General features: G+C 42.1%; 8 protein-coding genes across 8 annotated transcripts; 3 read left to right on the forward strand and 5 right to left on the reverse strand.

Annotated features, from left to right (window-relative positions):
- Positions 1-32: 32 nt before the first annotated feature.
- APR1_3 (aspartic proteinase precursor) lies at positions 33-984 on the reverse strand (the record flags this gene model as incomplete). Its single annotated transcript, XM_064831844.1, has 3 exons — positions 33-616; positions 701-811; positions 885-984. The coding sequence occupies 3 exons, from the start codon at positions 982-984 to the stop codon at positions 33-35; spliced, it is 795 nt and encodes a 264-aa protein (XP_064678124.1).
- Positions 985-3,121: 2,137 nt separating this feature from the next.
- On the forward strand, positions 3,122-4,007 carry ABD1 (mRNA cap guanine-N7 methyltransferase; the record flags this gene model as incomplete). Its single annotated transcript, XM_064831845.1, has 6 exons — positions 3,122-3,159; positions 3,220-3,253; positions 3,312-3,363; positions 3,426-3,547; positions 3,600-3,827; positions 3,888-4,007. The coding sequence occupies 6 exons, from the start codon at positions 3,122-3,124 to the stop codon at positions 4,005-4,007; spliced, it is 594 nt and encodes a 197-aa protein (XP_064678125.1).
- A 2,830-nt stretch (positions 4,008-6,837) lies between these two features.
- ATC70_012675 (uncharacterized protein) lies at positions 6,838-7,521 on the forward strand (the record flags this gene model as incomplete). The annotated part of the gene is made up of 1 exon (XM_064831846.1): positions 6,838-7,521. One exon carries the CDS (start codon positions 6,838-6,840, stop codon positions 7,519-7,521), a length of 684 nt encoding a protein of 227 aa, XP_064678126.1.
- Positions 7,522-7,742: 221 nt separating this feature from the next.
- ATC70_012676 (uncharacterized protein) lies at positions 7,743-8,405 on the reverse strand (the record flags this gene model as incomplete). Its single annotated transcript, XM_064831847.1, has 1 exon — positions 7,743-8,405. The coding sequence occupies one exon, from the start codon at positions 8,403-8,405 to the stop codon at positions 7,743-7,745; it is 663 nt and encodes a 220-aa protein (XP_064678127.1).
- A 344-nt stretch (positions 8,406-8,749) lies between these two features.
- Positions 8,750-9,298, reverse strand: ATC70_012677 (uncharacterized protein; the record flags this gene model as incomplete). Its single annotated transcript, XM_064831848.1, has 1 exon — positions 8,750-9,298. One exon carries the CDS (start codon positions 9,296-9,298, stop codon positions 8,750-8,752), a length of 549 nt encoding a protein of 182 aa, XP_064678128.1.
- A 174-nt stretch (positions 9,299-9,472) lies between these two features.
- ATC70_012678 (uncharacterized protein) lies at positions 9,473-10,114 on the reverse strand (the record flags this gene model as incomplete). Its single annotated transcript, XM_064831849.1, has 1 exon — positions 9,473-10,114. The coding sequence occupies one exon, from the start codon at positions 10,112-10,114 to the stop codon at positions 9,473-9,475; it is 642 nt and encodes a 213-aa protein (XP_064678129.1).
- A 504-nt stretch (positions 10,115-10,618) lies between these two features.
- On the reverse strand, positions 10,619-11,504 carry ATC70_012679 (uncharacterized protein; the record flags this gene model as incomplete). Its single annotated transcript, XM_064831850.1, has 3 exons — positions 10,619-10,922; positions 10,977-11,171; positions 11,227-11,504. The coding sequence occupies 3 exons, from the start codon at positions 11,502-11,504 to the stop codon at positions 10,619-10,621; spliced, it is 777 nt and encodes a 258-aa protein (XP_064678130.1).
- Positions 11,505-11,693: 189 nt separating this feature from the next.
- ATC70_012680 (uncharacterized protein) lies at positions 11,694-14,555 on the forward strand (the record flags this gene model as incomplete). The annotated part of the gene is made up of 2 exons (XM_064831851.1): positions 11,694-13,536; positions 13,597-14,555. The coding sequence occupies 2 exons, from the start codon at positions 11,694-11,696 to the stop codon at positions 14,553-14,555; spliced, it is 2,802 nt and encodes a 933-aa protein (XP_064678131.1).
- Between the last annotated feature and the right edge of the window lie 33 nt (positions 14,556-14,588).

Consider the following 14,588-nt stretch of genomic DNA (forward strand, 5'->3'; position numbering starts at 1 on the left):
TGGCAGTGTTGAGAGCACACACAACATGTGCTTTAATATCTTTGATCTTCTCCTGCGTAATAAGTATGGCGAGGAGGTGGAGGTGCTGGGCTGGACATGGGAGGATAGTTGCTAGACTCTGAGTTTCTCCATGTAGTTTCGTCTTGGTGGATTGGCTGCTGTTGATACTCATCATCGTCGTCTTGTGGTCTAAATACCTCTTGATCAGCTGCTGATTTTGCTTTTCTCTTACGGATCAATAAAAATGCGATGGCACCGATGAGTGCGACACCGACGACACCACCAACTACACCGCCAGCAATAGCACCCTTGTTGGTTGAAGAAGATGAGTCTTGAGGCACTGATGAGGCAGTAGCAGAGGGTATAGCACTTGATGATGCTGATAAAGAGGTTGCAGGAATGTCAGTCGAGGATGGCTCAACTTGTTGAGATGAAGTGATGGCTGGAGCCTCTGTTAAGGTTGTCTCTGGCATCACGGATGAATCGGACGAAACTGAAGGAGTTGCATATGGATCTGATGTGGAGGTGGTTTCATCGTTGGGATCTGATGTCGTTGTTGTATCCCACCAGTTGGTAGTTGTAGTTTCAACATAATCTGTTGTAGCGGTTGGTGCATCTGTAAATGAAATTGCTATTAATAACCTAGACATGACAAGGTATATCTCATATGGGGTAGGGGCATATGTCTGTTGTATATTACCTGATGTCCACTGACCATCATTATAACTCGTGGTGGTAGTCTCTGTGTCATCTCCACTATCATCAGTAGTTTCGCCATCATAGCTTCCATCGCTCTGTCCATTATCGTATTCTAATCATTGATGTTAACATTCATATACAAAAAAAAAAAAAAAAAAAAATGTCATTTCAATGTCGATCCCTACCTCCATTGTCCTGGGCTCTAACGCCGGTCCACACATTGCTGGTGACAGCAACCAGACCTAGCAAACTAAGCAGTGATGGTGATGTAGCATAAGATACCATGATTTGTAGTTTATCGAGAAAGACCAAGAAAAAAAAAAAAGAGAGAAAGAGGGGGGGGAACAATGAAGAAGGACAGGAAACAGTATTTTAATCACGTTTCAAGATGTATTAAAATAGCAACTGAACGGATGCACAAACAGGAAGAATCGAGTTAGATGTTTCTATTCTGCTCGAGAAACCCATAAGAGGCGATTTAAAAATACTTGCCATCACCAGAAAGATTCTTGTCGTTCAAATGTGATACCTTGGCATTTCTTTTTGGTTCTGAACTGTACCGGTAAACAAATGACGTCTATTCTAGATATAAATACATGGCCTGTCAACTAAAATTATTGTTGCCAAAGCACTGAGTAATGGAGATCAGCATCACTTCATCTTGGGGTTTGCACTCATTTTATTAGTTTGATAAGCGGGGATGAGGTATTAGAATTCAGGGCGGTAGATCTCCCTGGGGCATCTGAATATTGTAAATTGGGTTTACAAATTATTAGACAGTACAACATTAAGTTTTCACATAAACGACAAGGCGGTCAAATGTAAATAAGCTCCATGCTCAATTACTTTATCTGTTGCATTTGTAATGCTTGAATTGTATGAGGAAATGCAGTGATTCATGTACCATTACCAACGTTCAACTCGAGGGAATAATGCATTCCTCGAGAAATCAAGGAAACTTGAGATGAACTGTCTGTGTCTGGCCATCAGGAAGCTCTGGAAACAATCCTGAATTATCAGTTTGTACTAATCAGATTAAATTATATTAATGAATGGACAAATTGCATATAAATGTTATTGATTTGGTCGACCAAGCATATTCTGGGAGGCTTTGAAAGGAATGCTCTATACTCATTTCAATCCTTCTTTGAATACATTGATGTTCAGCAGCATAAGAAGGTTGAATCGTTCCTGGATCCTTAAGATAGAAAGTCGTAAAAGCAAATCTAGGATTATCTCTACGATCCATAACAAATGTGACAAAGTTGATGATTTACAGTTAAGCTTAGTTCAAAGCATGGTATTTGATACATATAAATCCAATGCCATCGCTTGGCACATTTCTCATGTTAAACACACAGCAATGATGCCCCTGAAATCTCTGCTTAAAAGTTTGTTTCAGCACTGAAGCTGCATTTGCAAATCTCGGTATTTTATCAATGCACTCAACTAAGCCTATCGATTCAAGCAGGATCATTCGCAATGTCTTGCAACTTCACACCAGGATGTGGCACTTGGTATTGCCCTAATTATAATATCACAAGCATATGACCCTATCAAATCCCCTCTAATGAATACAGCAAATTCAGTAGGCTAAAAATAATGTGCTCACATTATGGTGCACAAATGGTGCTAAGATGATTTGTGATGGTATAAGCTTGTTGGTTACACGTTACCAAACTTGGGCGTCCTTCCGCTTCCGTGAGGAAACAAAAAGCTTTCCTGATCCGAGTTGTTATCATGGAGGCCTTTAGCAACCCACCTGAATGGTGACATGTAGCTTGACATAACACATGAGCTTGTCTTGGAACATACTCCGAGAGCTGCAACTGTAAATCGACTATCTAATGCCCTCCTTGACGCCAGACTCATGTATCTATACCATCCTTGACGCGCACATAGATTGGACTTGGCTGCTAAATTTTTGCAAACTCTTAATTTACCAGGAATTCTCCAATGTCTTACAGATCAGCCGAATATTTACAAAAAAGAAGCAATCCCTGCTGGGATGGATCATTCATTTTAAGCCCCATCACTCAAGATGGAGGGATTTATCAAACTAGCAAAACAGACTCATCAGCCAAAATACAAGGGAGAGAGGCAGAGAGCAAGAACTGAAGACACCCAAAATAGAACAATGCTCTATCTTTTTGGCTTGATGGCAAGAGCACACTATAAAAAGAACCAGTGTAACTCGTCTGGGCTTAATTTTGGTTTTGCACTCACTGCTTAATTCGTTATAGTTGTTATCATGAGGCTTCGCTTGAATCGAAAACAATTACATATATAAAGCCTGATCCAAGCTATTGCCTTCTTTTTTTTTTTCTTAGTTACTTTTATTGATAAACAAAAGCGGTTTATACAACAAAAAAAAAACTACCCAAACATCTTTCTTTCAGTAAATACATTAATCGTCGATAAAATGGGTCAATACAAATGCTGCTGTTGCATTCCCGTCAGGTAACTGTCGACATTATGCCTGGGTCAAGAACCTGAATTGAATTTTGAAACATCTGATAGGGCTGGTGTTTTAATCATTGCTTTGCTCTCTGCTGTAAGTCTCAGATGTCCCCATCATTCATTGAACAATTCAATTAATTGATTTCGCTTAGGCTCTTTACATAGCCTCCACTGTTGGTTTGTTCATGTTGAAGCCTTCTTCTGGTAAGTGCACATACATTCAAAAGCTGCCTGGCAGTCTGAAGGACTGAGATTTTGGTAACTAGGCGTAACTTACGAAAATGTTGAAGTTGACATGAAAATTGTCAATGGCGTCTACTATACATTCATCGCTGTTTCTATTATCTTTGCTCTTGCCTCTCTCTTTGGTGTCCTTGGCAGTGTTACAGTAAGTTGGATTAGCACACTCTCTACCACAGCAAGCTGATGTATCTTTATAGCAACATAGAAAAATGATTGCCACCTTCAAAATATCATACTGGTTTGTAGCAATTGTACAATTCATTGTAACTGTAGCTGCAATCATCATTCTTGCAGTAAAGAGAACAGATATCGTTAATAACTGTGCGGCGCTTTATCCAGAGGAAACAGTAGATACATGTTCTGTAGGATACAGAACCCTTATGATCATCTTTTGCGTCGTGTCAATAGTGATCAGCTTTATTCAGGTACGCTTTTAGAGAATCAGCCACACAACTCGTTTCCTAATTTGATTGTACCCTGCGTAGTTCTACTTTGCCACAGCCATCAGCGCCTACGCTACCAGATTGCGTAGAACGAATATGCATGAGAAGCTTCGCAATCTGGAGGATTTCCCTGAGCCTCCCAGCAAGACTGAATTCTTTTAGTCCAACAGATATACACAAGGCTGAATAGAATCAGCTTGATGGTATATACTCACAGATATACATGTTTGAAGCCCATTTTTAGGCTTCGTTAAATATTTTTCTTTTGCACATAAATAATCACCCCTTGTACCTTCCTTTTTACATACACTCACATCCATTAAAATTACTCTTTGATCCTGCCCCCTTTGTCATCTTTACCCATACTACCATAATACATATTTATTCGTTGCTTTTATAAATAAAATGGATCATTTGCTAGAGTAAATGTTGTTGATTCCTGTAAATTATAGCAAAAAAAAAAAACTAGTGCTTATAACGAAATGGACAATTTCTTTCACCCAAATGCGACTAGTCGATCTATCTCGCTACGCTCGATGTCGGCGTTGCCCTACGGGCTCTCACTGAAGACATTTTAAATTGGATATTATAAAGGTTATATCAGAGCCAGGAGGAGGAGGAGGAGAGGAGGTATCTCCCTCAGCACCCTGTTTACTTGCACTGATATCAAACGAAGCCTATTATTGAGACGCTGTGAAAGAAAATTCAAGCTTTATGCAGCATTTGTAAACCACAATCTCCATTTTATGATAGTGGAATTGCCATATCATTCACTGTTGCTGATGCTCTTAATAAGTTGGCGACATAAAGCTAGTCATAAGTAAATACAGGACTTGTGTAAGATCTACAGCGACTTTTTTGAGATATTGCCATTGAAAAAGACACCTTTATGAGGCAAAGCTCCCCCAAAAAAAGTATTTGCACTAAGCAATTGTCCTTTCAACCCCATTTCCCCCATTTAATCAGCATCGAAGTCATCATTGTCGTCAGAAAGGTATTTGGGTCAGTCAGCAGCAGCGCCGTCGCCAAAATCAATTTAAACTCAGCTTATTTTTTTCTGCTCAAGATTGGACAGATATTGTCTTTTTTCGACTTCTTTAATCTATTTTATAATATTCGATTATATAAATTGTGATGATCACCCTATGCTTCCTAATACATTCTTGAAATACTTTTCAAGGCGCTTCTTATGGTGCTAACTGTAATAAGTGTTTTGACTGAAATTATTGAGCAATTTAATAAAGTTTGAAATGAGGTTTTTAGCGAAAATAACCTTATTTTGCATATGAAAACCTCATAAAAGTGGTTTCAGAGGTTGCTTTGGATAGAAAGAAACATTTTGATCCAATACATACCATAATAAAAGTTTTCATTTTCAAGGTGAAAAACGCGATCGTTTGATTTTCGACGAAAACCATGAGGTACCCCTCATGCTTTTTGGCCGATGTTTGACCATGTTTTTTTTGGCCCAAAAAGTTGAGCAAAGGTACTAGAAAGTTACTACTACTCAAGTACAATTGTTTGGCGTCATTCTGGTTGCTCAGAAAGATCTACATGTCGAGAAATGAAGGCTTGAAAGCTGTTAAATTTGGTTATGTATTGCTTTATAGAATTTATTTACACGGCATAAATCACATCTTTGGTGGCTGCACTTTACTGGAAAGGCAGTTCTGTAACTTGATGAGCAATTTTTAATTCGAATAGGAAGCATATTGATTTTGGTAAGACTAATTCATGCAAATTTTGATATGTTATGTTGTTGGTAAGCTTGATAGTAAAGGAAATAAAAAACCGAATTTGCTGCTTGAATACCATGGTCTTGCACCTTCGCTTCGCTTCGGTAAACTCCTCCTTAAGATTAATATTACCAAATGTTGGGTTAGAAGCTTAGTTGCCATGGTTTTTCAACTTCACTTCGCTACGGCAAAACTGCCTCACAGGTCAATGTTGCCAAATGTTGAATTAGATGCGTTATGTTTTTGGCGGATCGGCTTAGCACCTCCTCCAACCCTCTCCCCAATGCCAGCTTCATTTACCTTGTACGGTACTCAATTCTTTAAATTTTTGAAAAGATATGATCTGTTTTTCTACTTCTTTTGAATGTTTTACGGTATATAGAGTGAAGATGAAGATTTGAACGACACTAATGTTAAGGAACCACCTTTGTACCTTACTGAAAAGGAGTCGCAACTAGCTTTGGTTTCTTTGATGGCCTCCATCACTATTGTGGGTATCCCTGTGGATGTAAATGCCAGAACGTTTGCTCAGCATACTGTGGATATGGCTCAAAGCAGAAGATTTGTAATTTAATCACACGCACACCACATATTGGCCATGCCAAGCATCTTTTTACTGGAGGTATATACGAATTGACACGAGAGCTCATGCGAGCTTGTGTATTTGCCAAGAAAGTAATATAGATTGCAGCACTATTTCTGGTAAGCTATCGGTAAGCTTTTTCACTGTATCTACGCCACATGTAGTCTAATACGTGCGATGTAAGCCCAAAGATCAAGCTGTAGGCATGTCCTCCGTTGCCAAAAACTGTATATCATACTCAAAGCTACCTCCATTGCCACTCCAGCTTTATTTCACTGCTTGATACACTTTTTCAGCTCAAGACAAGCATCATGTCCAGAACAATTGGAGAGCGAAAAGCCTGAAATCTCCCAACCTTAAGATGTACATCATCCCGCAAAGGAGCTCAAAAAGGCCCACCACTCTTTCATTTGATCCGCATTCCGGAAACTAGGATGCAACACTGTTCTTCAAATTAAATGCTAATAGATATCAATAGGCCAAGTTCTGTGATATGCCCAAATTAGATGGTATACTATGGAGGGTTGCCTACATTTTGCAGTGATTTTGTTCACTATAGACGAGTTTTTCACTTTATTCACCCCGCCAAGAATTATTGAAACTTATAAAAGCTTGTTGGTCCATAAAACTAAACCCTCTTCTTTCGTTCTTTTATACAAACAATTGATAGAAAATGCACAATCCATATCTTAACGGAATCGACGTCAATGAAAACGCACCACAGATAAACCAGCAGATACCACAGACTAGCAATTTAGATCAGCATGATCCCTATCGACCAGCGCCATCGACGACTCGTAGAAATGAAAAGCATGTGCTTTACATTGATGATTATACGACAGAAGAAGATCATCCGCCGTCCTATAGCAAAGCGCAAGAACAAGGACAAGAAGAAGCTTATCATAGCTCAGATGTGGACATGAGAGCACCAGCCAGAGGGTTTCCAGCGTCAACACCAGATGCAATTCCTTTAGACCCATATCATGCACAGCTACCCTCCGAGCCAGAGACAGCTCCACTGATGGAGACTGATTCAGATAGACACTCGCCACCAACAGCACCATTATCCGATCGAATAGAAGTTTGTGTATACAATCCTTTGGATAGATCCAGACGAGTACGACATTGTTCTGTTACCAGGTTCATTTTAGCTTTCGCCGTCTTTGTGGTGGGTGTGATACTGATGGCAACGGCACTCGCCACCATTAAATGCTATAATGATGGATGTATGGATGATGTGGATTGTGAGCGATGCGAAAACACGACTAAGAAAGGAATCCAGGCAGCTGGCTTCAGCTTCTTCATCTTGGTTAGCCTTTGCATTATCTGGAGATTCATAAAATACGCAGTGCTCTAACACGCTGTACATATATCATTTGTAAAAGAACTCATCAATAAATATCATTTTTGCATCCTGCTCTTTCGCCTATAGTCAATGTATGGATTATATCAACTAGACACAGCATCTTGGCATTGTCTACGTTGCACTTGTAAAGCACGATTTATTCAAAGAGATTCTACATGCACAGACGGTAAAAAGAGAAAAAACAGGTATCATGGTGTTTGGCAGACGGTTCATTATGCAGACAGGGTGAAACGAACAGCTTTATAGGTAGTGAATACACAGCCAAGGACAAAGAAGGTATATGCTAGCGATATGCCTCCCTTCCGGATACCCAACACACAACCATGGCATTCTTCATCGGTTTTGCACTTGTCAAAGCACTCGTATGCAAAGACACTGACTGACATGAATGTAATGCCCACAAACCATACGCAGCAGGCAAGAAACAGGCGAGTCAGTGTCAATTTGCTCTTCTTTTTGGGTGTCTTGTCGTCCATGGATTCGAACCTACTTTCTTGTACTTGATCAAGTGATGGTGCTGACGGTGTGTAGTCGCTGGCCAGTGGTCGAGGCTCCTCCATCATTAATGGAGCTGTGTCAGACACTGAAGAGAACGTGTCTTCAGAGTAAGTATGTAATGGGATGTCTTCAGATCTGTGATAATCTCCATCTGAGGGGTGTGTTCCTTCTAATGGGTTGTGGTGGTTGCTTTCCTGTGCTACATTGTAAGAAGGCGGACTCAGGCCATAATCATCAAAGTAGACAATGTGTTTCTCTACATGCTGTCGTTGTGAGGGTGGTGCTGATGGTGGTTGTGTTAGAAATGGATTATGCAAAGCAACGATTTGCTCGGGTTCTTCTGTGTGCTGATGTAGATGACTTGGTGTTGTAGACATGGTTATAGCTTCCTATCGATGATAGCTGTGAGGAAAAAAGAAACATTATAATGGCACCCCCCTTAAAGTTAAACTAGTAATACCATCAAAATTTTCAAATCTTGGCGGCTTCTGGACATGTCCAATTAAAAGAAATAAAGGGTACGTGTTGCATCTTCCCGAGGCAGTACATTCTCCATATTAAGATCATTTCAAGCACCCAGTGAGTGTATTTTTAGTGTGGCAATTTCAGTGTATCATTTCACAATCTGCAGAATCAAGCATTTGGTGGTGGTTTATTTGGTCAAATTGGCACTGTACAAAAATCAGAAGGAGAAGGAGGGATCGATAGAAGCTATTTATGTCTATTTGCTAGCAGGTGGATCATCAGTACCATGCTGCAATTTCGTCTTGCGTCCTCTACAACAACATGATACTTTAAACACAAGAATGGCACTACTCAAAATGACAAAAATCACCAAGCTTGCAATAAGACCCTTTTCAGACTTGGGGTTGCAAATGTCATAGCAGTTATCCACACAACGCGCTCTGCACTGGAGAGTAGCGCCCATAGTGCCCAGTAACGCCACAACAGTTGCGCAGATATCGCAAATCACGGCAAACCAGAATAAGGACAAACAGCACACTCGCCGTTGATGGTACGGCCTGCTTTCATAAAACTCTTCCTTGAAGACGGCTTGATTTGGAACAGGAGCTTGAGGTGCATTGCCATTTTGACAATCATCGGCATCTGGGCATATGGCTCTTAATCGTTTCTCATCGTCAGACACATGGTCCTGTCTCTCTTCATCAAGCGTGTAGGGAGGAGGAGTAAGAATATCAGAGATGGAGTTTGCATCTTGGTTTTGATGATGCAGAGAGAGGATGTTTGTTTGACTGATAGTATTCGACATGATGCGGATGAGGTAACTGTAGACTTTCAGATTAGCTTTATATAATTGCTGCATTTATTAACACAAGAATCTCTTGATGAGACTCCCAGAAAAGCTTCGCACATAGTACAACAGTTTCAGAAGCAGGCAAAACTATAACGAGAGGTATAATGGGTAGGATAATAGCAGCAGCAATTAGGACAAGATGCATTGAGCCGCCCTGCCCATGACGGCAATGCTAGCCAAGATAAAGGTAATGTAACAAAACGCTGTGAATCCTTCTCGACGTACTCTTGGACATCTATCACAGTTTTGATTTTCTTCGCAAACGTTGTAGCAATCAATGACAGCGAGAATGGCAGACATGAGTGTGGTGCCTATGGCAAAGATGGCGAATGCTAGATACGCGCGATACACGGAGCACCTCTTCCTTGTCTTTGTCGTCTTTGGGTTGCTATAGGAATCACGACGTAAGCCAAACTCCATTTGATCTATGGATGGCGCTGTGGGCGGGTAGCGGTAATGATCATCTTGTGCTTGTTCTGCTGCCATCAGAGGCGCTGTTTCTAGCTCTGGCTCTTCGTTCAATCTACTGCTATTATCATAGACATCGCCCCGCACTGCTTCACTCGACATGTGCAGTGTCTGCTGGCCTTGTTGTTGTGTATCACTGTAAGATGGGGGCATGCTATCATAATTTTCCACATACAAAAGATGCTTTTCTGGAGTAACTATCGTCGTCGTGTGCGTCTCTAGGACATGTGATGTGAGCAGAATAGCGTCTTGATCTTGCTCAAAAGAAACATTGGCGTCGCTTGTGTTGAATGGGTTGGCCATTTTTCTGACGATGGTTAGTGGAAGAAGAAGGTTGTGTATTCGGTTGGTCTTAAATACGCGCAAGACTTTCTTGGCAGGGTGTGTCTGGATCAACAGCGCTAGGAAAAGTCTCAATGCCTGTGGTACAAGCTGATAACGTTGTTCGAGCTCTGATCTTTGTTGATGTAAATCGCAGAAAATGTGGTCTTGTTGAATTCAGAACAGCAGTTACATTTGAATTAGCAGCAGATGGCTCAAACCATAGTTTGGCATCAAAATCTTGCACAGAGTACTACAGTGCCCGTAGTGAAGCGATGGATTAATGCAACGCTTTTGAAACTTGTCACTTGATCATTGCTGCTTATGCATCTCACTCACAGCGACATAGGAGCTCTCCACAACCAACATCACTATCTCTAAACCTCGAATCATACACAGCATGAAAGCCACAAAAGTATAAGCACTATCGCCTGTCAAACGAATCAAAAGAATCAGGCACCTTTATTAAATCACAAAATCAAACGTCTACGAGCGATTGAATGGCTTCATTTCCTCGTCATTCCAGCTGTACATTTTACCAGAGAGTTCCTGGGGTGGGCTGTTGGCCAAAGCAACCAACACATGGCCAGGATCTTCGGGCTGTACCAATTTGCCTGTGCGATGGAGTTCGATAAACTTGGCATGATCCTCCTTCATGCCCTGTTCACCTTCAGCACGGATAAGGTCTTGCATGGCGGTATCAACAACACCAGGACGAATAGCAATGGTAGTGACCTCTGGTTCCTCTACAGAAAGCGTATTGGCAATGTGATTGATGGTGGCCTTGGATCTATTCAAACCATTTCTTAGCTGACAGTTGCGTTTGACATGAACTTTTACTTACGCGCCATAAGCACCCCATCCTTTGTATCCCTTGAGGGCAGCACCGGAAGACACAATGATGATGGATCCCTTGGCTTTGCGAAGATGAGGCAAGGCAGCTTGCACAAGTGTGATGATGGAAAAGACATTGATATCAAAGAGTCTCTTCCAGCCTTCAAGAGGGCCGTCAGCAACAGGTGCAATGGGCTCCAACACACTAGACAAATCGTTCTCAGTCATCATAACAGCGATGCCATGCTAGATATGCTTACCCTGCATTGGCGACAACAGAGTCAAGTTGACCCCACTTGTCCACAGCCATGTTGACAGCCTTGTGGATGACTTTTTCATCGCAAACATCGCCCACAACGTACTCCAAATGGCTTCCCTTACCATAGTCAGCTTGGACTTGCTTCTTGAGCTGTTCCAACAGAGCCTCACTGCGAGCAATGGCAACGACCTTGGCATCGAATTTCTCAATGGCTTCCAGAGTAGCAGCCTTACCGATACCCTTGCTGGCACCTGTGATGATGATGACCTTGGATGGCATATTTTTAGCAGAAAACGAGAAAAAAACGTGGGGCAATTGATGTAGAGCACATGAGTTTAATAACCGGAGTCCTATTTCATGCTGCTACAAACTGGATAAACAAGTTGCTTAAAACAGTCATTTCTCTCTTTCTTTCTTTCTTCTCTCATACTCTCATTCTCTTTTTTCTCTCTGGCTCTTCATCTTGAAATGAACGAACAGTCAATGGCTACAGCACCTCTTGATCCAGATGTGCCAGAATCAAAAAGTTCCGATCCTGGCACCACAGCAGCTCGCCCCTTTGGCACAGCAGCAGCATCAGCAAGTGAAGTTGACCTTGAAGATGGGCCTTTATTCAGAGCAACCATCAAGGAATACGAAGGCCGGACCAGTGCTTTGAAAGCTCATTTGAAACGTATTCTCAAATCAGCCAGTGCGACATTGGAAGCCAAAAACAACCTGCTAGAACAAGACAAGCTCTTCATTGAAGCACTTAAAGAAGCCCCCTTCACAGAGCCATTGTTTACGCATTACCTTGATTCAACATGGTCCAAGCTCCATGAGCAACAAGAAAGACTGTCGTTTTGTATGCAGAACCTGCTGATCAGCCCACTACAAAAGCTGTACGATATGGACATCAAGACAGTGGACGCAAAACGAAAGCGATTTGAGGATGTCAGTAAGGAATACTATTCAAATCTATCAAAATACCTCAGCATAAAGACTCCTGGAAACACAAAAAAGCAAAAGACAGAGTCTGAATTCCTGGTGAAGAAGAGCGAATTTGATCTGGTACGATTTGACTACTACACCTTCTTGAGGGATCTTCATGGCGGAAAAAAAGAGCAAGAGATCTTGTACCATTTGTTAAATCACCATGAAAAGCAATATGCTTACTATCAATCAGTGCAAAAGACATTGGAGCCTCACAAAGAAGGCTTGGATCAGTTGGCAACCATCATTGCCGAAGCTTCCCGTGAGCAGAAAGCCGTGAATCAGGAACGACATGAAAAGAGAAAGATGTTAGTAGAGAAATACACCACACCCAATCCGACAGAAGACGAAAAAATCAAGAGAAAATCACTGTATGCCATGCTGTCACCAACCTCTATGGGCCCAACATCACCTACCAACTACGAATCGCTCTTGAATACACCCACGTCGCCACCTCATCTAGACCTTGGATCAAGTGCAACTGATACCAATGAACCGCCACCACTTCCTCCTGTTGGATTGGGCATTCATGTGTCTAATGCGTCAGCACCAACAGACAGTAAATTCAAAGGCATCCGTGATCTGGAGCAACAGGATCAAGATCTGATTCACAGCAGTGGACGCAAAAAGGAAGGGTTTCTATTTGCGCCCTCCAAACCCATCAAGAACACCAACACGCCTTCATTTGACATGTCGTCGACCGTCAATTGGCACAAGTACTGGTGCGTGTTGAGTGGTGGGCATTTGCACGAGTACAGTAATTGGAAAAAGCACTTGGAAACGCACATGGAGCCTATCGATTTAAGGTTTGCCACTGTGAGAGAAGCACGTAATGCTGATCGTCGGTTCTGTTTCGAGATCATTACACCCAATTTCCGTAGAATGTATCAAGCGACTTCCAACGAGGAGCTGTCCAGCTGGATGGCGACCATCAACAATGCGATTGGCAGCCTATTGAACGGGATGAGCAGCTCCACAGATCTCAAGAATGGCACCACCTTAAAGAAATCAAATACATGGAAGCAGGCGAGATCATTGAGCGGTGCCCTGAGTGGTTTAGCAGCTGCCAAGGACAAGTATTTGAAAAAGAGACATAGTCATCGCCATCACCACCATCATCACGGCGATCAAAAATTAGTCATTTCACCTCCTTTGCCCAATTATCCATTTTCTACGGGCAATCATACCACATCCAATGAACCGACAGCCACAGCCACAGCACCCAACACTGAGCTACTAGCGCAATTAAGAAGGGATCTGTCCAACACGATTTGTGCAGACTGCTCAGCCAAGAATCCAGATTGGTGTTCTCTCAACTTGGGCATTCTTATCTGTATAGGTCAGTAACGATTGTCGTGTCGTCAGATGATATCAAATCTAAATGACTAGTTGTCTATAGAATGCTCGGGTATCCACCGCAGTCTCGGAACACACATCTCCAAAGTAAGGTCATTGACACTGGACAGCGCTTCATTCACACCAGACATTGTTCAGCTCTTACTGTCTATCGGTAATGCGAAATCAAATGCAGTTTGGGAATCACAACTCCATGACACTTCCGCCATCAGCAAACCTATACCAACCGATACCAGAGATACCAAACTGAAGTATATCCAAGCAAAATACGTGGATAGATCTCTAGTCAAGCCCACATCGGGCATCCTGGATCCCATGAAACTGCTTTTCAGGGCCATTGAACACGATGATATCCCAAGCGCACTGTACGCTATTGCACTAGGAGCCAATGTCAACGAGCCCTTACCAAGTGATGTGTTAGTGCCTATCATCAAAAAGAAGAAATCCTCGCTACTCAAGTTGCCTCTTTTGGACGCACAGGGGAATGAGTATCCAGGTCGCACGCTTGACGTGGAGCAACATCCACCCAAGGGGGAAGACTTGTTTGTTGTGAGGTATGCGTTGCATTACGCCCTATTATCGCCACAGCAGTACCAGTTGGAGGACGTTGAAAGTAACAGCAGCAGCAGTGCCAGTGGTGTTGTCGGTCCTTTGTCCAATGCTACTGTCGATGATATTTCCATCAGTGCCAGTAACATGAGTAGTATGAGTAGTGATGAAAGCAGCACGCATAGCAGCAGCCCTAGTTGCACAACCACGAAGTCGCGCGTCTTCTCCATGGCGGAGTTCTTGTTTCAAAACGGTGCTGATGTAGCTACGGTGGATCCTTACACTGGCTGTTTACTAGCTGACTTGATCGGTTTGGGCGAGCTCGTGGAGGATGAAGCGATCGTCTATCTCAACATGAAAAACAGTTTGCGTGGTCAATCACCCATTGTTCGAAGTCAAACCCTGCCAACTCCTGTTGCTGCTCATGCCACTACCACTTCTACAGACACTTAATTTTCATAATTTGTTCATTTAAATCATATCACT

The sequence above is a fragment of the Mucor velutinosus genome (assembly GCF_035048745.1).
Source record: "Mucor velutinosus strain NIH1002 chromosome Unknown tig00001569, whole genome shotgun sequence".
In the NCBI taxonomy this organism is placed as follows: Eukaryota; Fungi; Mucoromycota; class Mucoromycetes; order Mucorales; family Mucoraceae; genus Mucor; species Mucor velutinosus.